General features: G+C 44.9%; 1 protein-coding gene across 2 annotated transcripts in view; it reads right to left on the bottom strand.

Moving 5' to 3' along the window:
• Positions 1 to 19,869, bottom strand: part of PGAP3 (post-GPI attachment to proteins phospholipase 3) — a 38,908-nt gene that overhangs the window by 13,307 nt on the left and 5,732 nt on the right. For both annotated transcript variants that reach the window (XR_015061077.1, XM_085892770.1), the window contains exons 3-5: positions 14,985 to 15,137; positions 14,832 to 14,894; positions 12,453 to 12,514 (exon numbers count right to left, since the gene is read on the bottom strand). Coding sequence is in view for 1 of the 2 variants with exons in the window: in XM_085892770.1 (XP_085748896.1) it covers positions 12,453 to 12,514; positions 14,832 to 14,894; positions 14,985 to 15,137 (278 nt within the window). In the remaining variant the exon portion in view is untranslated. The remainder of the gene's footprint in view (positions 1 to 12,452; positions 12,515 to 14,831; positions 14,895 to 14,984; positions 15,138 to 19,869) is intronic.

Raw genomic sequence — 19,869 nt, forward strand, 5'->3', positions numbered from 1 at the left:
AGAAACTATTTTTCACATTTTTATTGATTGCTCAAGGTTGGCACCCCTTTTTACAGTCTTATCATGTGCTATCCGGGGACTCGGCCTAACTTTTACTTGTTGTGGTTTTGTTTACGGTTTTAGCATCTACAACCAGCGTAAATACGAGTGCCTGTTAGCAAATTATTTGTCCTCTGAAGCGAAGCTTGCTATATACATGTCAAGGAAACGCAAACTTCAAGATGTTTGTGATTCTGTTTCCGATGTTGTTCATCTCTTTAAAACCTTGGTCACAGCACGAGTGCACCTTGAAATTAATTCCAGTGATTGTACACTGTTCTCACAACAGTGGTGTGTGAACACATCCTTATGTGAACTTGTTGATGGTGTACTTACATTGAAGTTTTAATTTACCTTGTTTCTTTGTTGGGCAATGCTCAGGCATTTGCTTGTACTGGTATAACTTCTCTTGTCACATCATGATCCCAAACAATCAAGAGGCCAAAAGTGTCTGTCTGTGTGTCTGTGTGTCTGTCTGTGTGTCTGTCTGTGTGTCTGTCTGTGTGTCTGTCTGTGTGTCTGTCTGTGTGTCTGTCTGTGTGTCTGTCTGTGTGTCTGTCTGTGTGTCTGTCTGTGTGTCTGTCTGTGTGTCTGTCTGTGTGTCTGTCTGTCTCTCTCTCTCGCTTGGCACGCACGTGCAAACGCAAGGGGCTGTTGCTCAGTCTCTGGCGGTACGTGTGGAGCCTGTGTTGCTTTCTCTCTTCTTATCATCTTCTCCTCTCTCTAATGTATTTTTTGGGGGTGTTCCTTGTGTATAAATTGTTATCAATGCTTTATCGATTACTTGAAAATTGAATTGGTTTCTTCTCTTCTTTTTTCCACTCTTGTATATAATCCTTTGCTTTGTTGTATTGAATTTTTACCTTTTATACTTTTTTGTAATAAAAGGACATAAAAGTCAAAGTCTGTCTGTCTCTGTCTCTGTCTCTGTCTCTGTCTCTGTCTCTGTCTCTGTCTCTGTCTCTGTCTCTGTCTCTGTCTCTGTCTCTGTCTCTGTCTCTGTTTTTTGGATAGTGTCAATGTCTCTTTTGAGTCTTTTTTTTTTGGCGTGATTTCAAGTCCGATAATTCTTCTTCTATCTTTCGTTTTCTGTCCGAAACTGAGGCCAGCTGTTTATTTCGCTTCTGCTCATCCAAGTAATCTTGGTACTTCCTTCGTGCAGCACTTGCAGCTTCTTATCGAGTTCAACTTTCTGCAGCAACCCTCCGACATTGTGAAGATGATCACAGATTACTCTCTGGGCAATTAAGGACTCGTCTCAGATTTTCCACCTCAATTTCTTTGTTTATCGAGAAGCCCCTTTCAACTGTAGCCTGTCCATGGAACAGTAGCAAAAGTTGTCTCACAATCTCCCACAGATTATTGAACTGGCTTTTTTGCAATGTCTGCATTCCACAGATGGTCGAGACGATCTTTCTTTTGATTGAAGTGTGCGTGTTTGACTGAAGCGTCAGTCAGATATCTTGAGTACTGGCAGCCAGTCTCATCGCCATTTTCTGGTGTTATCCACTTGGCGTCACAAAGAGCACTCACTGTTCTGCGCATGTAGTGGATGGCTACTTCCTTTTCGTTGAAATGTCTTGGGTCCAGACGTGCTAAGTGTCTGGCAAGGGCATATGTGATTGGTGCCTTTTCAATCAGCTTTGACACCAATTCCACAAGAAGCCATCTGCATTCATTGCGAAACTCGAAAACTGCTCTATCGGATGCTTTATTGGAGCGAACACCTTCTTTCAGAGCTTTGTCAGCAGCCAGTCCAATGTCAATGTTGGACAGATCAGCATAGTTGTCATCCTTTCTTACATCAAACGACGCCAGCTTTACAGGTGTGAGAGGTTCTGTGACTGAGTGCTTTACAAATCTCTGAAGTAACTTAGTATTAACTCATGCAAATCAAGTGAAATAAAAGGCAACAAGGGCCGATCATCTTGATAGGTTATCAGGAATGGCGAAATTTCCTGGGATACGGCAAAGAAGAATTTCAATCTTGCCAGCATGAGGGGAGTTTGAACAAATTTTTTCACAGAGGAAAAGGACTGGTTGTCGGGGTTAGGAACCGATTCTTTTCTCACTTCTCCAACATACTTGCAAACACTGTCCCATATTTCTATCGCTCTTTGTGCGCAGAGTGAGTTGTCTAACCATCTTGTTTTGCAGAATTTTAGCGGGAGCTTGGCGCCATCTGTGACACGAAGATAGTCCTCTCTACGCGCAGGTGAGTCACGAAACAGGGTGTATAGGGCCCTTCAAAGTGAAGAAATTCCTATCTCAGACTTCTCCATGCCGGTCTGAAACGCACCATGGAGGATGTGCAGTCTACATGAGCCTACATCCATCAAGGATTTCCTGTAATTTGTGTCCATTTGTGATTGCATGCTGCGATAGAACTTCCAATTCACGCTGGGCCCGTCCATGCTGATGTGTATCAGGATTTAAACCCTCCAACACAGTGTTGAATTCCTCTAGCATGTCATCAGCAGTACAATGGTCGACAAACTTTGAGTCCAAGTATCGCGATTTTACCTCATCATTGTCCCAAATAAGGATGTAAAAATCCATCTGCTTCTTCTGATTTTTTTTTAATTCAAGTACTCAAAGAGTAGCACATAACTGTTGTTCACCTTTTGTTTCAGAAGCACTTTGAAGTGCAGTGCAAGACCAAATACATTTAAGTAGGATGCCTTCTTTTCTGCACATTGAAATTGTGATGCAATGCCGCTATCTGGGAACATCCTGTGAAAAAGTGTTCCAAAACCTTGACAGGACCTGTATGATTGGTGGGACTCCATAACATGTAAAGCCCAAAGAATCTCTGCCTTTTGCACCTCATCCTTTGTGACAAAGTCCTGTATTGTTGTTGGTCTCGGTGTAGCAGTAGTTGCTGTGCTGGCTGGTGCCGGTCTTACATCAACCTCTATCTGCGGATCCACTGTAACATAATTCATATCACAATTTATTAAATACATCAGCAGTCATCAGTAATATTAAAAAATATTCTCTAAATTCAAACCACAACTTGAAAATTGTTCCTTAATTATTTATTTTTTATTTCATTAAATATCAGTACGATTTATTTTCTCAGTCGGTTTGATTCCAAAGCCATAAACTTTAGAACAATTTCTATGAGAAAAAAATTGATTATCATAACCATACTAATAATTTACCGTTTTACAATTTTCAATTCAGTACTTTATATAATTATATTATAATTTCCTATGATTCAATGTCTTTTATTTATTGGTTTTGTACCATTAAAATAGATTGAACGGTTTGTGTGTTCAAGAAAAGAGGATATTATTTCACTCAACATTCATAATCATTCACGGGGAGACAACCCGTTATACTGTTATTTTAGCCGTGTTAAGTCTATCTCCCTTGGTTAAAAAAGTCAAATTTATAAACTGGAATTTTTTGTGATGGGTTCATTGAAATCGAATTACGGCAGATGCGTTTTACACTTAATAGTTTATTTCATAAACAAATATCCATGACGATACCTGCTGGTGCCGATGTGCTGGCCGATCCAAAAATTCTGTAATTCGTGAACGGGAATCGGCCACCGTCTGCTACATCAAGTGCACGCGTTTGGTTCCCTTGGCATGACTTTTGAGCGCGCTTTCGCCCATGTTCGAAATATCTACAACTTTCTTGCACACATGACATCTTGCTTTGTGGACGGACACCCTTTCTAACGAATCCCGATAGCCGGGATGGCTGAGCCACGTGGTGTTGAAATAACAAACTTTGGACATTTTGCTTCTCCGTTCTGCAGCCGAAAAGTTTCTCCGCGCAGAGACGTTCATGCAGTTACTCACTATTGAAGTCAATATGCTACTGACAGGGAGATTATGGCAGTGTCATCGATCAACAGCCAATGAATTGTAAGAGCATACATTTCCAATGCTTTTCATTGGTTCATATTTTACTACACTTTACACAACCGCATACAGAATCAATGAACATAACCCTAATCCAGGTTAATCAATCCTTTGGCGGCAAAATGACTGATGTTGGCTTATTTTCGAACAAAAATATAAATAAATAAATAAAAGAGGATAGAAATATGTAAGGGGCAGTGCACACAAAAAGGTTTATTTTCCAGGAGTTTCCAAGAGTTTCAAGGAGTTTTTTTTCCTTTTTCCAGGACTTTCAAGTACTAGGAAATGGAATCTCATTTTCCAGGAAATTCAAGGAGTTTCAAGGAGTGTGTGAAGCGTGTCATAGGGTCCGCCAACGCACACCGCCTGAACTAGAGGTCTGATAATGGCCTCCATGAATGCCAAAATTTATGACTTAACTGCGTTATTTTAATGATGATGATGATCCCAAAGGATCGCTCAAATGCAAACCAAAACTGATGATTGTTGGTGTGCAGGAAGGCAAAAGGCATGAAGAAGTTTCTTTGCAAATAAAGGGTTTATCATGAAGGAAATACGGACACAGAGATGGACAAGACAACAAAACACGGACAGATCTGGCACACAAAGACAGGCAAATAGAGAAGGAAAGACGCAAACTTATCATACAAAGGAAATAAAACTATACCTCAATAGCCAAAGTACTGCACACAATCCGTGCACAAACAGCTGTGGGAAAAACCCTTCTCAGTCAGTGGAGGAAGAAACGAGACTTGAATCACTCAACCAAAGAGCTGAGTTCCATTACAATCAATAAATATTTTTACACTGCTTTGTGTGAGGTAGTGCGAGGTCAGGCCTAAATTAGTTTGATTATCAAATTCAATTCGCAATTTCGAACTTATTCCTCAATTCCAATTAGTTTGGGGGAGTTAGAAGAACAGATTATTTGAGATAAAAATTTAGGAAACATCAAATTACCAACATAATTGTATAAATGAACAGGCAAACGCACAATATATATATGTGGGAAAATGACGCACCGAGACCGGGAACTGAACCCAGGTTCACCAGAGGACCTGGGTTCAATTCCTTGTCTGGGCACAAAATTTTATTTATATACAGGTCAGGTCACGTATGGGAGTGTGTGCCACAGCAGCACATTGCGATGAATTGAGTATGTGTGTAATGTATGTGTGTATATATATATATATATATTTTTTTTTTTTTGCGAATCTGGAAGCCGTGAGCACACAACATACAGGTCCGATAGAACAGTTATATCGGTAAGTATGTGTTTTTAGTTAGGGTCCCCGTCCCATGTCGAATGGGTAATTAAATGTACATGCGCTGTGAAGTTACTTTGATAGTTAGGGTTTTATTTTATTTTTACACCACCATCAACTACAACAATACGCCTTCACCACGCTTCCTCACACCAATGCCATTGTCTGCGTGCGTGTCGGCATGCGTGGGCGGAGTTCAAGGAGCCTTGCGGCGGCCCTTGACCAATCAGCGTGCTATGGGTGGGGTGACCGACGCTCAGCCAATCAGACCCTGCGACGGTGAGAAAGGCAGTCCGTGTGACGTCACCACGCCCCCGAGCCAATCGACGGACTTGCCGCTCGTTTTTGCCAATGACAGAGCAACGAGCGATTCTGCATGCCAAAACTGTCCAGTGAGGGAGAGCGGGGAGGGTGGAGGCGCCCCCTCCCCCCCGAGACAGGGTGAATAAGGGGGTGGCGAGATTGAACATCCAGAGAGCGAGAAGTTGAGAGACACCATCCCTCGCAAGAACCGCAGGGGTTGTGCACCATGTCTGTCGGCGAACAAGAAGAGCTTGAAGATCCTCCTTGTCAGGAACCGCCAGTCAGTTGCACGCCGTGTCTCTGTCGGTGAACAAGGAGATTGCGTTCGCCTGACGCGAGTGGTTGTCGCGTTCGCCTCGCACGCAAAGGCTCCGAGTTCCGCCACCCCGCCAGCTCGAAGACCACACGAGGTGGACAGGTCCGAGGCAGGCTCTGGTCTTTAGCTCACCTTTCCCTCCGAGCTGGAGGCCTCAATAAAGGCTGTGGCCACCGGTTATTGGGTGTAAGTGTGTGTGTGTTTGTGGCACCAGTCAATTAAGTAAAACTGCATAAGTGCTTGTACATAAATTGCCTTGCATCTCTATATTCGGTTAACTCTGCCTTCTTGCGTGCTTCCCTCCTTCCCCCCCCCCCATTATAAATAAACCCATGTGTTAAATGTATCAGTTCATTGCTGTGTTTCCTCCATTGGATTAGCGTGACGCGTGTTGGTGAATTATAAAGGCTGTTGCCACTGCAAATGTAAATTTGGACTGACGGAACTTTGGCGACCATCCGCTCGAGTTGCGCATGGGTCGGGCACGCTTACGGCTCGATTCGTACGAGGGCCGTCGAGGGTGTGAATACTCGGTAACTCGCCAGGTGGATTTCTAGGTATTTTGAAGATTGACAAATAACCCTGTACCACGTGGTGTAATTATCGACGATTCACGGTCCGGTAAGGGACCCATACTTGTCGGAGTTTTCCGAAAGGTACGATCTAAATTCGAGGGTGTTTGGTGGAGTCGACTCTGCAGCTCCATCTCGCGGTCGTGCTCGTCGCCGATACCCGGCCCGCAACAATATATTGCCACTATATTAAGTGTTGCTATGAATTGAGTTTGATTGAATCAAAACAATCATTAGCTGACAGGTTTGCCAAGCCTTAAGTTGAGGATCCACAGATAGAACCCACGATTAAAGCAAAATCGAGCTCAAAGGGCAACTATGGTAGTCTAAAAATATAATTCCGACCATAAATAGGACACAGAAATTATTTTCTAATTTACAAGTTATTGATTGCATATGGACTACAAAACGTGCAAAAATCTACAACAATGCACGATATTGTTCATATTTCAAATCATTATTTGACTTAATATTCACTCACCCATAAACATAGTTATAATACATTCATAATATATGCCAGCATGCGCACAAAATACGCTCGTATTGTTGGCGACACCTGAAATCTTCGCCAATGAAGTGCTTTTTATTTCACTTTCAATCTCAGTAATATTCCAAATCCAGTGATTATACTTTTCCGGTCGTTATTTGTCCCGTTTTAACTGTTTAATTTTCTCACCTACATGTTACTGTGTGTTCCTAGTTCGGTTTTGTTTCAAAAATCATGCTATTTTGTGAGTATTTTTGTCGACGTTCTTACCTGGTGTTTGAGGCCTAGGCCTTGGCCTAGGCTTGAGGCCTACCGGTTCCACTCGGTGTTCGATCGTTTTTTTTTTTTTTGTTTGTTTTTTCTCCCCATTACCTTCAATTTTCATCCTCCCCACTTTCCAAACATCCCCCATTCTCCCAACTAATCTCTTTCTTATCTCAAAAAAAATTAAAAATACCCAACAACAACAACACGCTCACGTTCTCCCGATTCTGCTTCTTCTTCTTCACTTCCTCCTCGTCTTCTTCCTCGATTTTTTTTCTACACTTCCATGACCTAATCTGTTGAACTCTCTCAAACATTAATATTAACAACAAAAACGATCTTATAATGCTTCATCTTCCTCTTTCACACATGTGGTACTCTTTACGATTTCATAATGCACAACTCTTCTGCTATTTTAAAAGACTGCTCTCATTTCGAGCTCTCCTTCATTCCTTGCCTAAAAAATCCAACTATTACAGCGCTTCTTCTCTCCATTTTCTGAATTCGCCTTCATTGCATCCATCAAGAATTATGTGAAATCGCATTTCTGACCTAAAACTTTTAAAAACCACAGTTTGCCATGGATGTTCGCTTTCCATCAACCATTCTTTTTTTCCAACTTCAGTGCCAACTCACCCACTCATCCCTCACAGCAACCATCCCACTCTTCTCCCTCCTCTCACCTCTCTCAAATATTCCCCCCTCACCTTTCTCCCACCTTTCATCCCCCTCACTCATCCTTCTCAAGTTGCCGCCCCTGTCATCCAGCAAGCTCCCTCCCTCCACTGCCCTCTCACCTCCATCTCTTCACTGCACCTCCTCAAATCCTCAACTGCCTTCTTCCTTGTCTCTTGTCCCCCCTCTCCCCCAGCACCACAGAGCCTTTTCTCCTCCTCATTCGGCCCCCTCCCCTCGCTATTCTGTAATACCCCACACTCTTTCAACAACCCTCCTTACCTCCCCCCCTCGTCCCTTGTCCTACCCTACCACTCCCCTTCCACCTCCTGCACCCAAAGCCTCCTCCCCTACATCTTCATTAAAAGTGTGGACCTCAAATATCCGGGGCCTTCGCTCAAACATTTCAGATCTTTCCATACAGGTTGCCACTGACAAACCAGACATTATCTGCCTAACAGAAACTTCCCTCTCCCAAGACGTGTCTGACTCCCAAGTATCTCTTCCCGGTTCTCCCTCTTACGGTATGACAGACCTGAGCCTCGTCCTGGTGGAGGTGTTGCTCTCTTCATCAAAGACTCTATTCCTCACTCTCCATGCACTGCTCTCACTCCCCCACACCCCCAGGAATACCTCTGGCTTCTGCTTCCCTCCATTCCCACCTCAAGTTTATATGTGTACTGTACCGTCCACCGAACAGTGATGACTCCATCTATACCTCACTATCCGAAAACATGGACCATCTTCTATCTTCTCATCCAAACTCTCTCTTCCTCTGATGTGGTGACTTCAATTGTCATCACGCCAGTTGGCGAGGTGTGGGTACCTCTCTCACCTGCCATGGCACTTCAGCAAAAGCTTTCTGTGACTCATTGTGACTGACTCAATCGGTCAACTTCCCGACGCGGATCTCAACCAATGGTACTCCATCTCTTCTGGATCTGATTTTGACAAATTTCCCTGACGATATCTGCTGCTCGTCCTTCGCTCCAATCGGTTCTTCTGACCACGTCCTTGTCAAAGTGGACATCTCTCTGGCTGTTATCAGAGAACCACCTCACCGCCGTCGAGTCTGGCATTTCACTCAAGCTGACTGGCAGGGTCTCCGATCAGCCATCAAACTTACAGACTGGTCTCCTATCACTACTTTCTCAAACATCAACTCATCCTGGGAATTCTTTCAAAGAAACTTGCTCTCCCTCATGCACAGATTTATCCCCTCTCGTGTTCAGTTGTCCTACCCTTCCTCCCGCCCTTGGTTTACTGAAGCTTGTGGCGAGGCAGTTGTCCTGAAACAACTTGCCTTTTCCTCATGGAAAGCAAACCCAACTGAGGGCAATCTCAGTTCTTTCCACAAAGCTCGGAACAAGTGTGTATCTACCCTCAGGAGAGCCAGAAAACAACATCTTTCTCATCTCAAGTCCAAACTCTCAAACCTCTCTCGCTCCTCAAGATCCTGGTGACGTTTAATCAAATCTGTTTCTGGTGTACGTTCCCCCTCCATCCCCTCCCTTACCTCAAATGGCCGCACTGCTGATACCACACGTGATAAAGCTGAATGTCTAAACTCGGTGTTTGCAGCTAAATCTTGTGTCCTAAACCCATCACTTTCTCTACCCACTTTACCCAGTCGCACCCAACTGTCCCTGGACTCTGTATCCTTTTCTCCTGACAAGGTGGAGAGCTTGCTTTCAAACCTCGAGTCAGATTCTGCAACCGGTCCAGACGGCATCAGCCCACGTGTCCTCAAAGCCTGCTCTTCTGCTCTTGCTCACCCTCTCTCTGTTCTATTCACCCTCTCATTTGCCCAAGGTCATCTGCCATCTGCTTGGAAATCTGCTAACATCACTGCCCTGCATAAAAAAGGTGCAAAAACAGATCCCTGTAACTACAGACCAATCAGCCTTCTCCCAATCATCAGCAAGGTTATGGAATCCATCATCGCTTCAGACATGAAATCCTTCCTCTTCTCCAATGGCTTGATTTCCAATCAATTTGGTTTCAGACCAGGTCACTCTACCCTGGATATGCTGCTTCTGCTCTCCCATCAATGGATGGAGGTCCTCAATGCCAGACAGGAAATCAGAGCCATATCCCTGGACATATCACGTGCTTTTGACACAGTCTGGCACCCTGCACTACTCACCAAACTCTCTTCCCATGGTATTCAAGGCCATCTCCACTCATGGCTCGCAGACTTCCTCTCCTGTCGCAGTCAACGTGTGGCCCTAAATGGAGTTCTTTCATCCCCTCTTCCTGTGCAGGCTGGAGTTCCTCAAGGTAGCGTTCTGGGCCCTGTTCTTTTTCTGGTTTTCATCAATGATCTCTCCGACTCTCTGGAAAATCCTCTATTTCTCTTTGCCGACGACTCCACCCTCTGCCGTACCATCTGTCATCCATCAGACCGGCAAGCAGCAGCTTCTTCGCTCACTGCAGATCTGGATAAAATCACAAACTGGTCCAACACGTGGAACATGTCTTTCAATCCAGACAAATCTCACACTCTCACTATGTCTCTTCGAAAGGACCGTTTAGAAACCCCCCCCATCCACTTTCTCAACAATCCTCTGGAAGAAGTCTTTTCTTTCAAGCTTCTGGGTCTCACTATCTGCCATGACCTTTCCTGGGAAAGTCACATTTCCAACCTCGCCTCAAAAGCCAGTCGCCGACTGGGAATCCTCCGTCGTGCAAAGTCCTTCCTCGGCCCTCTTGACCACTTACAAAGCTTTTGTCTGTAGCCTGATGGAGTACTGCTCTCCCCTCTGGGCTGGTGCTCCTGCCTCCCACCTTTCTCGGCTTCACGCTGTCGAGACCAGGGCATTCAAGATCATCGGCATCTCCCGCAATGAAGCTGAGTCTTTGGGCCTCTCACTCAATCACCGCAGGTTGGTCGGTGATCTTTCTGTCTTCTACCGACTCCTCTCCAGCCTTGTCCCCCCTGCTCTCTCTGCGATTTGTCCCCACATTTCCACAGGGCGCTCAAGGTCCGCCAACAACCCCCTTCTGGTAAAACTACCAAAATCACGAATCACTGCTCATCTTCACTCTTTCATTCCTCTTTTTTCCCGCCTTTGGAATAAACTTCCTCACTCTATTCTTTCCCATTCTTCCCTCCAGGCTTTCAAAACAGCTGTTCACCACCACCTCTTATCTTCCCCCATCCAAATCCTCGATCTTATCTACCCCCGATAATCCACCCAAGCCCACTTCCTTCAATTCCCCTGCTTTCCTTCCTGAAAGTCCCTGTAATGTCCATCTTCTCTTTGCCATGTTCCCCATCCCATCCCCATCCCTCTCCCTTCCACAGTTCACCTAATGTGTCTGTTCCCCACTATTTTGTCCCTTGCACTCCCACACCTCTTGTCTCATGCCCCCTTGCTGCGAGTTGTGTTAGCTCTCATACGAGCCTCGACAATGTATACAAAAAAAATAAAAAAATACAAATGATACGATTGTTCTACTGATCGGCAACTTTTTTTGTATTTAGGCTGATGGATGATCTAGTCTCATGGAAGAGCAAGGACAAAGAGGGTAAAATAGGTATGAAGGCGGCCTTGTACACCACAGGTAGTGATTGTCAGTGCAGGATCGCAGACAATGTTGAATGTCCTCGGTATGTCCAAGAAGAGGATCCTGATGTCTGGTTTGAGATTTCGGGCCTCAACCATTGCTGAGAGATGAGCAGCAGCATGTCCATAGACGAGTCACCAAGAAAGAATATAAACAGATGGTCAGAGATTGTTTGAATAAAATGAAAGACTTGAGAACATGAGCACCGATACCATCCGGGCCCGCCCATCGACGAAAAATTGACGATTTTCTCTCCTTTCTCAGCTGTGAAAGACATTCAAGAAGGAAATGGGGAGGAGTAAAGTGTGGACAGAGCAGGATGTGTTCGACACATGATTTTGCAGCAAACCAAGTTGAGGCATTCTGCCTTGCCTCTGAGGTGAGGTCTTTTGAGGTGAGTGGGGATGGTGAGGAATTTACACCAGATATGGACTTGACAAGGCACCATCAGGAGACTTTTTATACACTTCAGTTTTGAGATTTACAAGATGATGATTTATGACTACACTCAGGATGGACACACACTTGTTGTGAGCTTTAAGGAGTAACATGGTTTCCCTCGGTCAGATTATCCCACCATGTTGAGAAGACAAGTTACTTGACCGCAACTGCCTCACGACACTATTTAATGTATCGAGGCCGAGATGACGGATGGGATAGCCAAATACGAGATGAAATAGATCTGTGTATGAGAGAGAAGGCTTTTGTAGATGTATCATTTTGAGAGAGGGCAGACTACAGTCCCTGCCTATTTGCCTCTGCAAACACCCAGATTCTGCAGCATTGTCGTCGTTCGCCAATGATAGCCAGAGATATGAGATTCGACAAGAAAATGATCAGAGAAGTCAAGACAGGCACATGAGCAACAGGAGAGCTTGGAGAGAAACTTCATCATTACCAGATCCAGGAGGAAGGATGCACTCGTCGATCTCGGGCAACGTATGATTTAATAAGTTCATATTTTACTTGATTTCATCCAGTCTTCCCAAACCAGTATCTTTGACCAACGTCTTGTTAAATAAATGCAATGATGGAAGGAATAAATGCATTTCAATGCGGTTTATGCAATACGGCCAAACTTACCGCATACAGCAGAAATACACAGAATACAGGAGCAGTGATGTAGCGCCAAAGTAATCCATTCTCTGCACAATAATGAAGAGAAAAGCATTGCATTGAATCAGTCACCTGGAGGATGATTAAAAATAAAAATAAAAAAGGATAAAAAGAATATGTAACCAGACACCCAAAGTAATTGGAAACACTATCCTGAATGAACTAATCTTATTATTATTTGAAAATTATTATGAGCTTATTATGAAACACTATACAGAATAAGCCATGATGAATAGGGCTTTGATATTAAACGTCTTGTCTGCCTCTTGGTTAGCTACTGTTACGGTCACAATGTTAAAAGAGATAGTTCGGTCAAATTGGCATAATCCTTCCCACCTGTGCACCAAACTTCCTCAGTCTCTTCGATATCATTATTCCCTCCAGGGCTTCAAGATGGCTGTTCACCACCATCTCAGATCGTCCTCCATACACAACCACCTTTTAGCCATCTCCAAAGCCACCTCTTTCCAGGTTGACAGTTTTTCATTCCACTTCTGTAATTGAGAGTTTGTGGCTGTATCCATCTTGTGCAACCCCTGCATCCTCCCCTCACCCTCATATCCCTCAATTTTGACCCTGAACACTGCTGTTGGGTGGCAACCTCGCTCCCCCTCGCTTCCAACAGTTCTTTTAATGGACACATCCTGGTCCTTTCTGAGCACAAGTCTACTCGTGAGCCTGACTCTCATAATAATTCCCTGATTTTTGTGAAAAACAAACAAAACGGACCCATCAATAAGGATGGGCTTTGAAGATATCCAGACACTGGTTTATTCAGACAGTTCTGAAAATCAAAGCAAAGGTAAGTCAAAAGAACTCCAATTGCATCTCTTCCTGGATTGGCCACAAGTAGGGCATTACCTGCATCAAACAATCCCTGAGCTTTGACACACCGGAAGCAAGAGCAATAACACGTCCAAACATTCCTGATGTCGATACGTTGAGAGGACTCCAATTGGAGAACTCCCTATAAGCTATTCCTGTAGACCGAATAAGATGCAACCAAATGCCCCGAGACTACTATCATCAAACAGCACATTCATGACCTGTGGGCCGCACAAGGTTGAGAGCAAAACGTCACCTTGAACAGTTATCCACTAATTATCTACAACACGCGACTGTACCATGAAGTCTATTAAAATAAATGTTGTTTAACATGTACAAAAAAAAAATTAAATAATCTCATTCAGACGGTAAAGTACAGACATGTTCGTGATCTTTCAGTTTGGAAAACATTTTATTGTTACGATTCAATGACAAGTTGATAGCAAAATTTAATCAAAAATATTGAAGTAATAAAGTTCATCCAAGAATTCCAAAATGCCGATTATCAAGGAAAGAACATAATATTTACTCTCAATCATCTCAAACCAAGTTAGCAAATCCTGGTGGGCCTAATTTAAGTTCTACTTGTCGTGAAACATCCAGGAATTTCAAATTAAAATGGTGTTATTTTAAACTTTGCGTGACTCGATCACCTGGTACAATGACGTTGGCAGGATAGCCGAGAGGTATACACACTCACTTTGAAGCTGTCTAGCTTGGGTTTGAATCCCGACCCAACTATAAACTGCCATCCTGGTGTTTAACAGGAAGGGTTATACATCAATGTGTGCCATCCCTCAGATTGACATTAAACTGGGCCGGCATTAGTTGGTGGACACTAAGGATCCCACACTGTCCACAAAGAAGAGTAGGCGAGCTATTGCCAGCACCCTCAACAAATTCCAAATTCCTGCTCAAACCAGCAGTGGGCACTGCATCAGCAACACAGCCACACTCTCAGCAATTATGAAACCAGCAGCCAAAGGCTGCATACAATATTCAATGAACCTGGAACTACTACTACTATGACTCAGCCCAAATTATTCCTACACTGGAGGATCTGCGAGGAAAGGTTGAACGGACCGGCAGGCGAGGCCTAACCTTTAAATTTAGGGGACATGGGCAGGAATTTGCAATTTGTTTAGGTTGCTGATAACTCATCGACTCTTCATGAAACACACTGAAGGGATCTCTAACATCCACCTGCTAACGAGAACAGAAGGGACACTCGGCTCAACGCCAATCCAAGGGATGGCACATTCAACGCCTCGCATATGAAGAAACTATCAGGCAGTTTATAGTCATGCCAGAAATTTAATCCAGCCAAGACAATTCAAACCTCCACACCATCCTGTCAGACACTTCATCACATGGCAGTAATCACAAAAAAAATTCATAATACGGGTGATGCACCTCATCTTGCTGTTATCAATCACAGATGTTGATATTTCATTGGATTCTTACAAGATCATTCCGGTTCAGAAATGAAAAACAAAACGCAGACAATATAAAAAGCCTCACCTCCGTTAGTGGGGTATCCTTGCAGTGATAAGCAAATGAAAAACACCAGGCAAGGACAGCGACCTGGTAAACAACAAAGATGATAGGATTCTCCAACAAATATGCATGAAGAAAGGACAAAAGTAATCGTCCCATCAAAACACCCGCACATACTGCAGAAAATCTCACGACGGTCGTGTAGGTGGGAGCGGTTGAGGGCACGCTGGCACGGTAACGTCGAGCCATGAACAGGTAAGAAAAACCGTTGAGTGCAGAGAAGATAGCGGACAGAGGCTCTTGAATACAGAGCCATCGCACAAAGGGCCACTGCAGAGAAGGGGTTGGTACGTGATAAAAGGTTGGGAATTGAAGAATGCAGACTTTGGGGGGGAGTGGGTTAAGGGGGGAGGTGAAGAGAGGGGGCATTCTTCTGCATCGATCCTCACAAAAATAAATAAATAATTAATCAGAATTCCACAAGTGAATGAAATATTGTTTTCCACCATGAGTCCGTATGGATGCGGAATTCACAAATCGTTTGATTAGAACACAAAGGTAAAGCATTGGGAGGGGAAAGGGGGAGAATTAAATCTTGGTATGAAGTTGAAAATTGTGCAAAATAATAATTTTATTATTATAATAATCAGGACTTTGAGGAATGAGTCAATGACAGGATACTTAACAAAGACAAACTAGAAAGATCAATCAGACATTGCAGACCCCCACCAGTGTGGTGTTTCGCAATTGTATGTATTTTATAGACGTCGTCATGTTCTGTACTTTATGTACATTCTAATTGTACATACTTTATAGAGGTACTGTTTGAATAAAAAGGATAAGATGGATGCCTGGTGTCAGCTTAATGGTTATGGTGGTGAGCTTGGAATCCTAGGTTCCTGAGTTAAAATCCCACGAGCCGTTTAATTAATACTAGGTGGGGTTGACGTTGCCTGTCATCTTTCTGAGGTCGGCAAAATGAGTGCCAGCATGCTGGTATTCTGTGTCAGAGTGGCGACCCATCCAGGATTGTGCCCAAAAGCCAAGGAGACTGCTTTGGCAGCACCAACGCTCTGCACAGAGTGTGGTACCAATAGATGGATGGACAACGTGCAATACTGTTGTGGATTTAGGAAACTATCACACACAACATTCAGGTTCCTAGAGCTCAGTTATTTCGGTAAGTATGTGTTTTATAGATAGCTTCCTTCCCTTGTCTTGTGGGTGAATCAATGTAAATGCGCTGTGATTTATTTTAATAGTTAGGAGTTTTTTTTCGGGATTCTGCAGAAAACAATGACCCTCCCGCCCTGAGATTCTTGCAGCGTAAACAAGAATGACGGTTAGAAGGATGCTGCAGAAACGAACAACAATCCCCCGCCCCGGGATTTTCCCCACGCGCCGGGGAGGGATGGGTGGGGGGGTTTGAGCGTGCTGGAACGCATAAAAGGAAGAAAAGGAGCCAGCCAAAGAGGGAGTGAGCCACTGAGGAGGAGTGAGCAGTGAGCAGCGAGCCAGCCAGTGAGAGGCGAGGAAGGAGCGCTCGTGTTGCGGGAGCGCTCGTCTCAGAAGGCCTGGACTGGTCGTGTCACTGTCGTCTGGAACGTCTTCCTCCTCCTCCAAAAATATCGAGCTTGTGAAAGACCACCCGCCGCCAGAGCCAGAAGGGTTGCGTGCCGTCCCCGGAGGGAACGGAGTCGAGGTTTTGGTGGCAGGGACAGGCGCCGAACAGTCATGCTGAAGAAAGCATGAGGCGGGCAGGTCCAAGGTAGACCCTGGCCCTCAGCTCAACTATCCTCCGAGCTCAAGGCTGAAATAAAGGTGTCAGCCACCACTTCGTGTGTGTGTGTGTGTGTGTGTGTGTGTGTGTGTGTGTGTGTGTGTGTGTGTGTGTGTGTGTGTGTGTGTGTGTGTGTGTGTGTGTGTGTGTGTGTGTGTGTGTGTGTGTGTGTGTGTGTGTGTGTGTGTGTGTGTGTGTGTGCGTGTGTGTGGGCAAATCGTCTTTAAGTCATAAACTGTTAAGTGCCTGTGCTGTACATATTTGCATCGCATTTATTAATAGTCGATTTAGTTTTGCTCTGTGTTTCCCCTTTCCCAATTGTAAATAAATATCACATTTGTTGAATGTTTTCAGCTCGTTCGCGTCTATTCTTTCATTGACTGAGCGTGCCGCGTGCCAGGGAATTAGCTGGCCATTGCCGTTATAAAGGGACAATCGGGACCGACGGTTCTCGGCGATTAAATCCCTCAGAATCACATACGGAACGAGTGCGCTCAGCGGCTCGTTTTCGTACAAGTTCCGTCGAGGGTGTGAAGACTCGGTTGATCGTCACATGGTCTCGAGGTATTTTAAAGATTTGGCAAATAACCCTGTACCATGTGGTGGAAATATTGATGCTTCACGGTCCAAAACAAAGGACCCGTATTCTCCGGAGGAGTACGATCTGAATTCCGGGCGATCGGTCGAGCCGACTTGCAGCTCCGTCTAGCGGTCGTGCTCGCGGCTTACGACCCGGCCCCGCAACAATTGGTGTTCAGGAGCGGAATTTGAGCCCCTCAGTCTCCGTAGCGAAAGTCACGGATTCGGATCAGGGGTGTACGGAGCAAACCCCTCTCCCCCCCCCCCTCGTTCCCCCAAATTACGAGCATTTTAAAATTTATTCCCAACATGCGACATGGCCAGCCAAGACGAGCTGAGGCAGGTGGGTAGTGGTAGTGCAGTGTTAATATAACCCACGGTTCAGGCCACCACCCCCATGCAGGAACTTCCCCCGCAACCGAACGCAGAGGTTGTAATGGGCGCAGTGGCTGGGGCGGCGCATGAGCACCCCCCCCCCCCCCCCCGCAATTCCCAGCACCGACCAGATGTTGGAAATGATGGGACGATTGATGCAGGATATGAACGAAATGAAAACGAATGAGAAAAACATGGGAAACCGCATGGAGGTTATGAAACGATTTGTGGAGAACGTGAATGCCAAAATGGATGCGATGAACGCAGACAGGCAGGCATGGAGAGAGGATAGGCAGGCAGTGGATTGCATGATGGCGGCACCACGTGTTAGAGACACCGAACCAACGAGGGGGAGTGTGGAATGTGTCCGGCCCGCGATGGATACGGGCAAGGTCGGGACGAGAGACGCCGTCACGGTAATTGGGGTGACCGAAACGTGTAGGGTGAGACACGAGGGGACGACGGAAGAAACACGAGGTGACGGGGAAATTAAAGGAGGTAGAGGTGATGACAACGGGGACGCAGGAAACAAAGGAGACAAGGGGAGATGACGAAGGAAATAAAAGAGGTGACGGAGACGCAAATATTAACAGGGAGAAAGAGCCAGGAAGAAACGGAAATAATAAACGAGGTGACGGAGACAGAGAAATCAATAGAGGACGAATTAAATGAAATGGACCAACGCACACACATAGAGTTCGTGTGGGACAAGGGGGTCGAGCTTGGGGAATGTTTGGTGACCCAGTGCGAGCAGCAGGATAGCCTCCTTCAGGAACGGAGGGAGGAAATACGCTCTCTCGAGGAAGATCGGGACGAGGTGAGTCCGATCGGGCCGAATGAGGTAGAGGGGATGAGTGTTGTGAACGGGTCCACGCAGAGTTTGGGCGGGTAGAGGTCCCGGGACCCCTTGTGGTAGCACGAATCCCCGATTTGAATGTCCTGGTGTGTGTGGTTAAGGGTACGAGTGTGTCGAAATGTGTGTTGAAACGTAAGTATAGTGTGAGTAAAATGGCATGCGTGAGTGCACGCATAGAAATGGACCTCGGACGGTTTCAGATGGGAGACGGGTGTGGCGAGCCTTCTGCGCCATGCAGGATTAATTTGGTTACCGCGCCGGGTTCATGCGACGGCATGTGCGAGGTCCGCGGCGTACTTCATGCACGGCCTGCACGTGCGCGTCTGCGTCTGCGTGATCCGGCCCGGAAACGTTCCGCATCGGACACAAGCCGGCCGCGTGGATGGTTAAAATGGTGGCGACACCAAAAACCCCTGCTTTCTTTGTCTGTGGGACAGCCAAGCAGACAAGCAGCACTATGCACAATGCAACTGGCCAAAAAAGATCTGGCCAGGAACCAGGTTCCCACAACGTTGTGTCACACGCTCTTGTGAATCCTCAGAAGATTCTACTTCCGCCACTGCACATCAAGCTCGGACTTATGAAGAATTTTGTCAAAGCACTGAACAAAGAAGGTCGAGCTTTCGCTTTCCTGAACAAGAAATTTCCTCGCGTATGTGAAGCCAAACTGATAGCAGGCATTTTTGATGGCCCTCAGATCAGGGAGCTTATGAAAGATCCTAAATTCGACGAAAGTATGGAGAGCAATGAGAGGAATGCCTGGCTCTCATTCAAATCGATTGTGACGAACTTTCTGGGCAATCACCGAAGTCCAGAGTATGAATGTGTTGTGGAAGGGCTCCTGCAGAGCTTCCAGGCTCTTGGTGCACGCATGTCTATAAAGATGCATTTTCTCAGCTCGCATTTAGACTACTTTCCGGGAAACTGTGGTGATGTCAGCGAGGAGCAAGGAGAACGGTTTCACCAGGATATTCGAGTGATGGAAGAAGAGGTACCAGGGCCGATGGGATGTCAACATGCTTGCAGACTACTGTTGGTGCCTCAAGAGAGATGTTAGATGCGAAACAGACGAAAATCTTTGTGAAAGCCATTTATTCCGCATCAATTGTTTTCCTTCATCTTTTTAATGTTGAACTTCACATTGACGGTACTTGTGCGTCATTTTATTTTTTATATATATATATATATATATATATATATATATATATATATATATATATATATATATATAGTTTGTAAATTTTCTGTCAATGTGTCTGATTTTGAATTTAAAAAATGCTAATTTAAAAAAAAAAAAAAAAAAAAAAAATTTGGATTTTTTTTTTTCCTTAAAATTGAGATAGCGAATTAAAAACTTGACCTGATTGAGCGAAATGAGATACATTTCTAAATTCAGCATGCAAAAAGCATACAAGAACCGTTGAGAAAACCTAGACCTCTGAAATGACGCAGACCAGTGTAATACTTGAGAC

This window comes from Eptatretus burgeri, chromosome 8 (assembly GCF_056783735.1).
Source record: "Eptatretus burgeri isolate ZD-2024b chromosome 8, Ebu_testis_v1, whole genome shotgun sequence".
NCBI lineage: Eukaryota > Metazoa > Chordata > Myxini > Myxiniformes > Myxinidae > Eptatretus > Eptatretus burgeri.